At 32.1% G+C, this 12,607-nt stretch overlaps 4 protein-coding genes across 4 annotated transcripts; 2 read left to right on the top strand and 2 right to left on the bottom strand.

Annotated features, from left to right (window-relative positions):
- Window positions 1-1,091: 1,091 nt before the first annotated feature.
- Window positions 1,092-1,544, bottom strand: Tsp_10436 (conserved hypothetical protein). Its single transcript, XM_003372830.1, has one exon. The coding sequence runs from the start codon at window positions 1,542-1,544 to the stop codon at window positions 1,092-1,094; it is 453 nt and encodes a 150-aa protein (XP_003372878.1).
- A 1,591-nt stretch (window positions 1,545-3,135) lies between these two features.
- On the top strand, window positions 3,136-5,088 carry Tsp_10435 (hypothetical protein). Its single transcript, XM_003372829.1, has 2 exons — window positions 3,136-3,169; window positions 5,018-5,088. Exons 1-2 carry the CDS (start codon window positions 3,136-3,138, stop codon window positions 5,086-5,088), a joined length of 105 nt encoding a protein of 34 aa, XP_003372877.1.
- Window positions 5,089-6,469: 1,381 nt separating this feature from the next.
- Tsp_10434 (putative ATP-dependent DNA helicase RecG) lies at window positions 6,470-7,108 on the bottom strand. Its single transcript, XM_003372828.1, has 3 exons — window positions 7,044-7,108; window positions 6,838-6,999; window positions 6,470-6,542 (listed from the first exon to the last, which is right to left on the bottom strand). The coding sequence occupies exons 1-3, from the start codon at window positions 7,106-7,108 to the stop codon at window positions 6,470-6,472; spliced, it is 300 nt and encodes a 99-aa protein (XP_003372876.1).
- Window positions 7,109-10,398: 3,290 nt separating this feature from the next.
- Tsp_10433 (1-deoxy-D-xylulose-5-phosphate synthase) lies at window positions 10,399-10,702 on the top strand. Its single transcript, XM_003372827.1, has 2 exons — window positions 10,399-10,484; window positions 10,552-10,702. The coding sequence occupies exons 1-2, from the start codon at window positions 10,399-10,401 to the stop codon at window positions 10,700-10,702; spliced, it is 237 nt and encodes a 78-aa protein (XP_003372875.1).
- The last annotated feature ends 1,905 nt before the right edge of the window (window positions 10,703-12,607 follow it).

Here is a 12,607-nt window from a genome sequence, read left to right as displayed (position 1 = left end):
GAGTTAGATAGTGAGAGAGAGTTAGACAGAGAGAATGAGATAGGGAGAGTGAGTTAGACCGGGTGAGGAAGTTTATCAGGGACAGTGATTTGGACAAAGAGTGTAACTCATAGAAGGAGAGAGTGAGTTAGACAGAGAAGGTGATACACGTTTACACACACACGCACACATTATAGGTTTAGGTGGAGTTCTGTATTCTAAAAATATGGAATGTCGCTTTCTGCCTGGTTCATGGTGTTCTGCACTTTCTGCAGCACTTTCTCCAATTGGTAATGTTGGAATTATTTAAAAATGTGATAAAAACTATTTAAAATTGGAATGGGATTGCTTTGAGAACTGATACGAATAATATTGCAGCCAATTGACAATTAGAAGTAATCCCCGACTGAACTGTTACAATATATAGCTAATAACTAATCAACTAAAGTAACCCAATGTAAAGCATTTGAATGATATCGAACGATCGTTAGACGAGTTTCGTTTGCAAATAATGGCCGGCATGAGCTAAAAGAGACTACGTCAGCAAATTTTCGAATAAATGCGGAGCGACGCACCATCACGCTAGTATAAAAGTAGCAGTGGCATGCAGGTGAGCGCAGTTCTCGTTTGACGTTGTGTTCAGTGCGGTGGTTGTGTTGCGCCATTCTTGTGAGTTTGTGCCCGTGTGTTTGTGAGAGGATTTTAATTTTTGTAGACTACTGATCATTTTCATCCCGTGAATTGCACTAATTGTATGCACAAGTGGATGGGTTCCGGCGAAAACAGCAAGTGAAGATATGTTGCAGGTTAATCCATTCGTGTCTTCGATTGGTGGAGAAGCGCAGTAGAGTGGATTTGTCACAGCAACAAAGATCAACCGTTATAAATATGAAGAAACTCCAATCGACAACGTATTAGTTTCAAATGAAGAAGGGATGACGTGATTGATTACCGGTGAAGCAGTAACGGGTTTATGTCGTGAGGAAATGGAAAATGGTTGTATAGTGACGACTGTTTTTCTTTTGTTGTGGCGCATGTTTCACTTGTTTTCATGTCATTTCCACGAATGTAGCTGAGCATCGCATTCGCCTTGGATGAAAGGCAAAATCAAATCAAATTAGAAAAGAAATCCTTAATGGAAGTTGCTCAAGACCGATGAGTTGCTTAAACAGTGAAGAAGGAAGATAGTATGAGCGGCTGAAGCAGTCTAAAGGTTGAAGCCAGGCCGTGTGACAAACAGCATCGGCATCTTGCGGAAACAGAGAAGAAATCGAATAAAGAACCAGGAAACGAAGTAGAAACCACAGTAGAGAAATACCATGCATTCGACATTCACCATCGCACAGATGAGCCGCCGAGAAGTTGGTATTTCGGCTTATTTTTATTTCTGTTACATGCACATTGTAAGAATTGTATCTGAATGAAAGTCTAATTTTTGATGGACTTCGCCAATGGCAGCGAAGTGTTCGAAATTCTTTGAGATGTGAGATAAGCTGTACCTGCACATCAAAAAGGACTACTTTCTGCAGTTTCCGGGTGATATAGCAACGATGATAATAGAACATAAGATTGTCATATGGTTTTGTTTTGTTTTATGTCATTTGTGATTGTGTGATAGTTTTCTGCGTCCCTGTATCTTGTCATTTGCATGAAGTAATGTTTGTTTAATAAATTTTCACTCAAATAATGTCTGATTGTCGTATAGAACAGATTGCGATGGAGGTGATTTGCATATAGAGCTTCGAATAGTCTATTCCTAGAGGAGTAGAAACCAGCGAAGTCAGCAACAACTTCTTAAGAGAATAACTGCTACTCAGAATAGGAAACTGATCATCCCTACAGAAAGTGGCTTTGTTATCGACAACATGCTGTAACACTGTGTGTCGCTTAAACGTACCAATGCTGACGTGTCACTTTAAATGCACTGATGCAAGTAATTTATTGAAAATATTACATTCATTTATTATTAGGAAAGTAGCCAGAGAATCAACTTCCTTTTATTGAATATTCTATTGATATTAGCACTTCATTTCATCATCTATAATATAACTGTTTTTTATTTTACCCGCATGCATGCAAAATACATTGTTGCTGAATATTTCACGTCGTCTGATAATTATTTTTTTGAAATTGAAAATATTAAGGTTGTAAATTTTTTGAAACGAACAGATTCAAGTATAATTGAAAAAGTGTTGCCAGCGTGTTGCTTTCCACAATTCCTCGCATGTATTTGTTCAATAATTGTTGACTTCTAACCTGAGGCAGCAATATCCCAAGCGCCAACAGTAATGTACACTAAGATACGATTAAACATAATTTAACCCACGGTTCAATGTCTAGCACAATATGATAATTTTGTTTCAGATGAAATTGGAAATCAGCAGCCGCGTCAACGGCAACACCATAGCAATTTATGCGGCATCATCAGTTAAATAAAATAAACTGTTTTACAAACTTGATATTTATACAAAATTACAATACATAACAAACATTGATGGAGCTCTTCAGTGTCAAAACACGTTCAAAACTGCGACCAACAAACACTGCATGGAAGTCGACGAGAAGTAAACAATCAAACAGACATTGAGTCTGTAATTTAGTATCATGACTAAGTAATGTAGAGTGTTTTGTAATTTTTGAAATTTCACGTCTAAGATGACAAGCGCTTTATTAGGAAAATTTTATAGATGCATAATAGTCAAAGTATTCCATTATAAATGAGATATGTGCAAAATGTTTCAATGTGTACGATTAGCAGCAATTAAAATTTCAGTTTGTCCAGATATTCATTGTCAAGATACTCTACGTAAAGGTTATTCATCTGACGTATATGTAAATCAGCATTTTTTGTTAACTTGATGACATTGACTACAAATGAATTTAACAGTGCCGTCAGATAAAGTTATCTGAGTTAATTATGTATTGCGTGAAGGCAACAAAAACTTATGCTCCTTTTCAATTAATGAACAATATTCAGTTATCCACCTGATATGTTTTGAAAGTCTTTAATTTGAACAATTTTTTAGAGGGCAGTTTGTTGGCAGTTGCTTTTGATGTTCAGTAATTAGGGTAGTTTATTATGAATGAGATTTATTTGATATGTTTTGATATTTTACATTACTGATAATTTTTAATATTTTTAGTAATACTGTCGAGATGAGCCAAGAAAAACAGTTGAGTGTTAATGCAGGTAAATTAGGGCGAATAACATTACTTTTGCGAATATGCAAATTCAATTTTCCAGAAGCGTTTTGTTACCAGTAGCAATGTGCTTGCTTGTTTGACTAAAGTGACTAACAATATCCGGTCTCTCAGTTTATTATCGCAATACGAAACTACTACTGAAGTCCGCTTTTAACCCTTTGATGGATTCTGGAGTGAAACTTGATACTAATATTCACTAATGTCACATTCCCTTTTTGTTTGCATTCCAAAGGTATGCATTATAAAAATTTGCGTATTAAATTTTTTAATTTTTTAAATAAAGTCATTAAATTAAAAGCACGTTTTTGAACTGTTAAATATCAGCATTGAAATTCTGATAGAGGTGATATTGACAAAAATTAAATGCATGAAATCTACCATCAAAATAATTTAATAAACAAAGCATTTCCAATTAGTGCTTCATTGGAAAATACATTTGTTTGTTTTTGATAAATGTGATCATAATTAAATGCAGAGAACTAGCATGCATCTGTAAAATTCTGATCATATGAAACACAGTGTGCTGAAATTTAATTTTGTATTACTAAATTTTTAATTTTGATGTTATTTTGCAAATATTTCTAGTTTTTGTTTTTTTATTTCTATCCTTATTAATCAGATGCTAAAATCCAAGGCGATTCATGACATAATACATTCCAATAGGTAAACACGTTGAAATCCGTCAAAAGTATGCAATAGGGAAGATGTGAGAAATGAGAGCAACATCCCTAATAGACAGGATAGTTCTGAGAATTGTTTCGATAAATTGATTTCACATTAAAAGAGTTTTCATTTGCAATCATTTATGTTACCTTTGTATTCTGTGTCAAACTGTTAAATTATTCATATGTTCTGAATGTGCTGTTTACCTTTCCAAAATATTTTCAAATGTTATGTTTTTTATTATTATCCATAGAATTAATATCGCTACAATGTCACTTTTATATGTTATTTATGTTCATGTACATTTTTACAATAAATGCTAACCCTCTTAACTAGTCGTATTCGCAGATTTCTCAGCAAAGCCACGATTGCGTATTATTGAAAATTAATGTTTGTTCAAGTTGTACAAAATTGTTTGCAATTACGACGAAATTATAAAAGTTTTTAGCCATTTTCTTGAATACAAGTCGTTTGTTCAACTGAACTTCTGAATGGATATCTCCAAACATTCATAAAAACACTAGTCTCGGGAGGATTTCTTTGGTATAAATTGTTTATACATTTATTTTTTTACAGCATTTGGAATTTATTTCCACCGCTAAATGCTGTATCTGTTGCTCCCTTTGAATGACAGAATACAGTCGTTGCCCAAATAACGGAATTCAAATTGCCATGTGTTTGCTATGAGTGATAATGAAAATGAACATTTCTTTACAGGATATAATATTTTTTTTACATGAAACATGCAGTTTCGAACCATGCCGCGCTAAATCAAGTATTGACGCATAAGTTATAGCTGCATTGTTGGGAATTTGATTTTTTTAGATATTTGATAAAGTTTCCGGTTTGAGCATTTGAAATTTATAGAATAAAAAGACTGCCATATTGGACGAAATAGGTTTCTAATGTGATAATTTTTGGATAATTCTTATCTCTGAATTGTATTAAGTCAAAAAATTTCAGTAAACAAAGGTTTTTGTTTTTGAAAGTTACTGTTGCTTAAATGAAAATCAGGAACAATTTTTATTAAAGTACATTCCTTTTTTTCAGGTGATAACATGGATAGTTTTTTTGTAACAATTAATGACACTTTTCCATATGCACATTTTTTAACTTTCATTTTTTATTCTTTTTTATTTCGACTTCGTTAAAGTCCTATATTAATTTTCAGGTCCTTTGGTATATCTCAAGATATACACAATCACGGATGGTCCGGAATCGTTTATAATACTTATCGAATAATTGTCTACCGATATAAATCAATTCACTTAATTTTTGGAAAAAATATTTTTTTGAAAATTTCAAAGTTTCATGAGCTATAGACATGGCTGTTTTTGCGAAAATCGGCGAAACATTTGTTTCCAAAATTTTGACTTTTTTGATGATTAAAGTTTTATATTAATAAAAGATAGTGTCTTGGAGAGTTTCTCCGTAAAGGAATGGTTTTCAAATTAGGTATTTATAGAAGGAACAAATGGAATTTTGCATCAAAATTGCATTCCTATCTGTTCATTATAGCCAATTCGCATTTGAGAAGAGCAATTAATCAAATTATAAATGAAAGCAGTAGTGCCTGGAATAAATGTTCGTAAATTTTGAATTATATGGAATCGATGATTTATTTTCGAGAAATTTGATAAAACTACTTGTCTCCTAGTTTAACATTTATGAAAGGAATAAATGCAACATTGCATAAAATTTGCATTTCCATCTCTTGATTGTGACGAATTCTGATTTCAAATGCGCAATTAATCATAGAGAATACGTTTGAAAAATTTTGCGTTTTAAGGATGCTGTAAGCGATATACAAAAGTCAGTAACAAATTTTATTTGGATGAGATGATTTTTTTTGCTCATGCATTTAGAAGTTTTGAAATAACAATTCACAATATCGCTTTCTTTGCATATTTATTTATTCTGCATATTTTATTTCTCTTGTTTTCCTTCACATTAATATTCCATTACTAATGTTCCATTTCTTCGAATAATTTATTCTATTACAACTGTAAAGGCATATATGACGAATACGCTACAAGAATAGTTGGACGAAGTTCCTTGTTGTTTTCTAATTTTTCCGATCATTTCATATCATTTTGAAAGGAAATCGTTTTATCGACCTTTTCGTAAATGTCTTTGGCTACTACAGCGTTTGCTGTTTTACAGCGAAAGGTTGAAAACTTTCTTTCTGTTGTTCAGATGATGTTCACATTGATAAATGATAGTGCTATTAATTGTTTATTTAGCAACTGACCATTAGTTTTGGAATAAATGGGCAGTAAACTTGGCGCCTTGCCTATCTTTATTCATAAGAAAGTTGCCCATCTGCATCTTCCTCGAAACGGAACCAGGATGCATGATTTTCAGTATACGTGACATTTTTGACATTTGAGTAAAGTATCCATTCAAAATGCGTTGCGTGATACAATATTTTTTTGTTTGAGTTATCTAATTTTCTTCCTTTTACGTTATATCCCTTTTCTTTCATTTCAATTTATGAAGAACAACAACTTTTCAAATCAACAGTCGAAAATATATTGATTTACATTTTATTATATTACATCAGAATTGAATAAAATCCCAATAATTTTTATAATTAGTTAAAGTTCCGATTGTGATGATGCCATTACGCTACTAGGACTAATCGTGCAGTGATTTCAGCTAGGGCAATGTCATATTCAAATTTTTTCCACTTGACCCTGAATAAAGTTGAAGAATGCAATCCTCATGATTATTCAGTTTTTCAGTGTGTAGAGCAGCAGTCAAGAAGCGCGCAAAGCTCTTCTTCTCAATACCATCTTCAATTTCAAAGTAAATGATCTTTCATTCCTTGGCTTCCGTTCTGTTCATATATGATTCACAAATGGTGAGCAAAAAATATAGTGAAAGATGAATGTACTATGCAATCTATGAGAAAGTTACTGAATAATTGGTGAACCCTGCCACAGCACAATCCATTATCCCACATTTTGTCCAACAGTTTATCCAAAATACCGGTACCAATTTTTCATGTGCAGTTTCATTGACCTCCTCTGCTTAGCTTCTTTCTTATGGTGAGTTACTGAGACTTCTTCACTGTTGTAGTAATGGTTCTGCAATTTGCGGAGTTCTTTCTCTGATTTTAACCATAACTGATGTTTCTTCTGTATTGTCAAACTTCAACTTTTTCACTTCATTAAATTTATTTTATCTTATCGTACCGTGCAATATTTAAGCAATGATTACCCAGTAGTTTCAGAATAAATGGCCTATAGCGTTGGCACATTTATAGGTTTTGATATTTTTTGAAATTTAACTATGATGGAGGATGTTATGTAAGTTAAACATTTTCCACATTAAAGCATAGTATTCTCTGAAACAGGATACTTTTGTGCAATATTTTCTGTCTTTTGGAAATGCAGGCTTCCTTATTTTTTGTACAATTCCAACTGTTTTTAAACTTGTTGCTTCAGAATTGATCGCAGTGACATTGATGTGAATTGCATTGCAGAAACTGAAGTTTCATCAATGCCGTGAGAACAGTCTTACACTAAATGATGTGCATATGAGAAACGGTCAAGAATAATTCAAATCTTTCTTGTCTCATGTTATCCATTTCTATTAGGCTATTACGCTGTAACTACACCACAGTCAATGTGATATGCTATTTATATTGTACACTTACTCTTGTACAACTCTTCAGAAAGTGCTCTTTGTGGTTAGCAATTCATTATAGTAGTGTGATATGGCCATCAGTGAAGCAGTGTTTTCAATTTTACTCGCTTAAATCATCTATGATTCAAAAATAGCTTATGCTTCATATTTTATGATTGTACGACTTCAACAATGGGCCAGCTGAAAGCTAGCAGATTTCTATTTTCTGCTACCGACATTTATTCTATGCTTAGATGTCAGAGCGAAATTGATAATTTCTAGTAATGAGAATGAAAAATAGAATTTCTTTTAGAGATTCTTAAGAGAAAGTATGTAATATAATTGCATTGTTTATTACTTAACTATTTCTGCCTCTTTTCTTATATAGTTATTTCTCGCCTAAATATTTGATGGTAATGTGAAATATTTTGCATGGCGTGCAGTATCAAGAATAGCAATTTCAATTTTTTTCACAACTAATTGAAGATTCTAATATGCTAGATACTTGTTGAAATTAATTTTAATATTATTTGCATTGTTCATCACCTTACATGACTTTAAGCAAAAGAGCTTTCATTTCAGCAAACAAATTAATAAACGAGCACTTAATTTATGCTATTACGCTCTTACTCATGAAGAACTAGGTTGTTTTCCCATAACTGAAATTCACTTACTATCATACAATATTGCAGAATATTGTGGTCAGTCATTTTGACGTAAGAGGAGGTGTGCAAATGTAATCACACTCTTACATACCGTCTATGATTAACAGGTAAATGATATTCGATAGTGTGCAGATATTCTATGCTTGATTTACTCAATATAACTAATAAATTGGGTTTTTCCGCTATTATTACTAACATTAATATATTTCTATCCCTATATTACTTGTGTTTTTTATAGATGCTGCAGACACACAAGTACCACATCAATATAACCATTACTGGAACCTGCATAAAGCAACCATACACCATTTCGTACATGCTTAAATTCATTTGCATGTTGAACGCAAGTGAGTGATACAGTAATTATGCAGTTATCTGTTATGTCATTTGCATGAATATTATCACATAAACAAATACGCAATACCCATGTTATAAAAAATAATTGAAGCCAAATAACAGTGCATGCTAATAATATTAAAATTCATGCGATTTTAAAAAAATTTTTAATTCCTAATTATTTTTCCAGAGAAGGAAGTGTTGGAAATACATACATAAGTCTGACAGAAGAAGAAAGACAACACGTAAGTAGAAGACATTGCTTTACTTGTATTTCAATCATTTTGAAATTCAGAATTAATTGCATACATATTTGTCTGAATATATATGAGTGTGTGGCGTGCGCATTTACATGTCTATTCACTTGTTATTTGTTAAACAGGACTTGTTGTATTTGAAAAGAGTAAAGTAGTAAAAATTAATTTTACGATAAATGATGGATTTATGTATGCATTAGATATATGAAGCATAGAAGAAAATTGTAAGAAAAGAAGAATAAGAAAAAGTACAGTAATTTGAATGCTTTTATGGCAAGTTTATGCAAATAGAGCAGTTGAAGAAGTATGTATGGATGAGGAAATTGAGAAAATGAACTCTGCAAAATATTTGAATAACAATTAGAAACTATTTGCCATACTCAATTAAGTGTTCAATTTCAATTTTGCAATTATCAAATTTGAATTTGAAAAATAACTTCTACTCTAATTAATTTAACACTATGAGTGTCACTTTAAACAAGTGAGTGTCATTTGAAAATTAATTTTTTCAATAAAAATAGCCATAAATGCGGATGATGAAAAATGTTATAAGGCATTTTTATTCCATTCCTACTGGCAGGTGGAATGGTTGATTGTTCTCCATCTACTGCCGGCCGATATAGCAAAATCAGCACGCCTAGAAGGGGTCAGAACGCGTAGTGTACAAATACACTAAAACCTATGTTGCCTACTGAATTAGCCTGAAAGCGGCTGAAAATAACAAAATCAGCACGCCTAGAAGGCATTCAGTTCTAACCCCAATGGTCAGCTGAGTATTGCAACCAAAATACAAGGCTGCAATCTCGAAGATGTGCAGCAGAATTAGATAATAAAGTAAAGACAAATAAAAAGACATTTGATTGTGCCAAGTGGAAGATAAATTCCACCTTTTATAAAGGCGTTAAAGCTATATATTTGCTATATAATTGCGCTTCAACTGAGCATTACAGATATAAAAGTAAAAACAAGACAGCTACTGAATGATTAATGTAGGAGTTGAATAAAAAATTATGATACAATTTCAGTCGATAGCTGTGGTGAATAAAATATAAATTACTGTTGAAACTGAAAGATAAGTTCAATTTTGGCAAGATTACAATAAGCAAGAAAGTGGTCAGCATTGCTCGCTATCAATGGCAAAGAACAACACAATTTTAATTTCTTTTTTCTTTCCCACCCGCTTTAAAAGTTAAATTACAAAAATTTGATTGTCTAGTTCAAGTACTGTACTGTACTTGTTATTTGAATAAACAGGACTTGCTGTATTTGCAAAGAGTAATGTAATAAAGGTCAATTTTACGATAAATGATTGATTTATCCATGCATTAGATGTATGAAGCATAGAAGAAAATTGTAAGAAAAGAAGAAAAAGAAAAAAGTACTGTTATTTGAATGGTTTCATGGCAAGTTTATGCAAATATAACAGTTGAAGAAGTATGTATTGATGAGGAAATTGAGAAAATTAATTCTGTAAAATATTTGAATAACAATTAGAAACTATTTCCCATACACAATTAAGTGTTCAGTTTCAATTTTGCAATTATCAAATTTGAATTAAAAATAACTTCTGCTCTAAATAATTTAACATTATGAGGTTACTTTAAAGAAGTCAGTGCTGTCATTTAAACAAGTTTGAATGCCAAATTGTTTAAACACTTTAAAGCATGAGTTACGTCTTGTATGCCGCGTTCTTTAGTTCTTATCAAAGTTCGAGCTTGATAGTTGCATTAAATTGCGATGTGGAAAGAAGGTACTTTCGCGCTTTTCGTGCTTTCCGCTTTGTGCGTGTTGGTCGCATTTGGGTATATGATTTACAGAGCAGTAAAGTTGGGGAAGAAGGAAAGAAAAAAGAAGATCCAGCAGACAAAGCAAAACGTGAATAAATTCCTTGACTTGCTACCACCACCGGGACAGACGGCGCCGTTGGACAGTGAAATTATTCAACAAATGCTTGAGCAGTCGTCATGAAAGCTGATTCGATCAGCAGCACTGTTTTTAATATTCGCTTTCTATAAATAATTTCAATAGAAATGTTGTTCTTTGTTTTAATGTCAAAAATTCTTGAAAATAAAATTTACTGTATTTTGTTTTGTTTTCAAATAGATTTAATGGAAATTTTCAAATTTGTAAGCACTGCTATATACATTTCTGCCTTGAAATCAACAGTTTTTGTGGTTACGGATTAAAAATGAAAATCCAGTCGTTGAAACGGCAAGAAATCAGAAAAAGTTGTTACACAGCTTAATGAAGCCGATAAAATGAGGACAAGTAAAAGCATCTTTTAATATGAAGTTATAGTATATTTCCAAAAAAATCACGAAAAGATAATTCATAATTGGAAATACAGTAATATGCAATATTTAAATTGCCAAATTAATGATAAGAAGGTTACTAAGTAATAAACAAATAAGAGAAATGCAAATGTTGTATTCATAGTTATTACTTTATTACAACGCTGTTCGATAAGCGGTGGCGATGCGTAACCAAGGTTCAAGTGCAAAATGCTACATTCAGGTGAAAATTTAATGCTGAAACTTACTTTCCTGATGTTTTCGTATGAATGCATGCATATTTACGTATTTAGGCAATTTTCAATTTAAAGATGCGTAAAACTTGATATACCTTTAAAGCAGAATTCTTAATTACATATAGTTGAACGTTGAAGGTCCTGAACAAATCCTTATTTCAATTTGTTATTTTGCGTAATCGTCTAGATTTAACTAAAGAGGACGTTAAAAGTTTCAATTTACACCTGCCTATAGTATTCAATTTTATTCTTTCCTTAGCAGGTCGAATATCACTAAGTGTATAGTGATATTTATCATGCAAGACAGAAAAATACCATTTTCATACAGAAATTGTTTTCAATTTAATTTTATTGTCACTTTATATTGTTTTCTAAATTTTGCAAAATGAAGACATTAGATAAATCAAAATTATCGTCTATTTAATTTTGCTTGTCATAGAGCGCAACCAGTGCGCTTAATCATTGTTTATTTTTTGTTGACATTATGTTCTAATTCATATTTGAGTAGCATATTCAACTTACATAAGCCAGCGTTTACCGCTACGTGCGCAGTGTCTGTCTTTTATGCAAATTGGGCCATTTGAAAATTAACTTCATATTAGCAGAGCACCAGTTAAATTGACTTTGTTGACTAGCAGAAGCCTTGAACGATATTTGCTCAAACTATTTGTGCTTTAACTACTGAGTAAGGTGTGTTATAAGATATAGAAGAATCTTATCTTTTCGAACAAAGGCGTGGTGCAGTTTCAATTTGAATTTGCATTTTAATTTGTTTGCTTTTGAGCTTATGCGCGGCATGCATAATATTTGTTCAACGAAATGAAATACATTTCATACTTGTTAATCAATAGAAATGAACTTTATGTAAATTTTCTTGTGGCTACTATTAGTTGCTCCATAAACTCATTTCAAATGATTGTAGGCGAACGATGTGCGGCGAATAAACCATGGCGTTTTCAATGCGATGATGGACGAAAAAGAGCAATAAAAACGGCTTTGTTTTTTTATTTATTATAACATTATTTCATTAAATTAATTCTTCTACATTTAGATACAGAAGAATAGAAGATGAAAGTGGACGTCCAAGAGGACGAGGGTAAGTTCGGTAAGTATAATTCTTTGAGTTAGATTAATTAGTTAAAGTTCACTGAGGAGTTCTTGAGTCTGTAATTTATATAAATTCGAACTGTAAGTTATCGAGCATTTAATCCAGATGTTTGTTAATTAGAGTAATTGGATGTAGATCATGAGTATTATTATTATTAATTTGAGTGGCTTTCCGCATTTGAACATTTTTCACGTCCCATGCCTTGTCGAGTTGAGTTTAGGGTTCATTTGCGGAAAGT

The sequence above is a fragment of the Trichinella spiralis genome, assembly GCF_000181795.1.
Source record: "Trichinella spiralis strain ISS 195 chromosome Unknown Scfld8, whole genome shotgun sequence".
Taxonomy (NCBI): Eukaryota; Metazoa; Nematoda; class Enoplea; order Trichinellida; family Trichinellidae; genus Trichinella; species Trichinella spiralis.
Note: the sequence above shows the minus strand (reverse complement) of the source record. Positions and strands in the feature narration are given on the sequence as shown.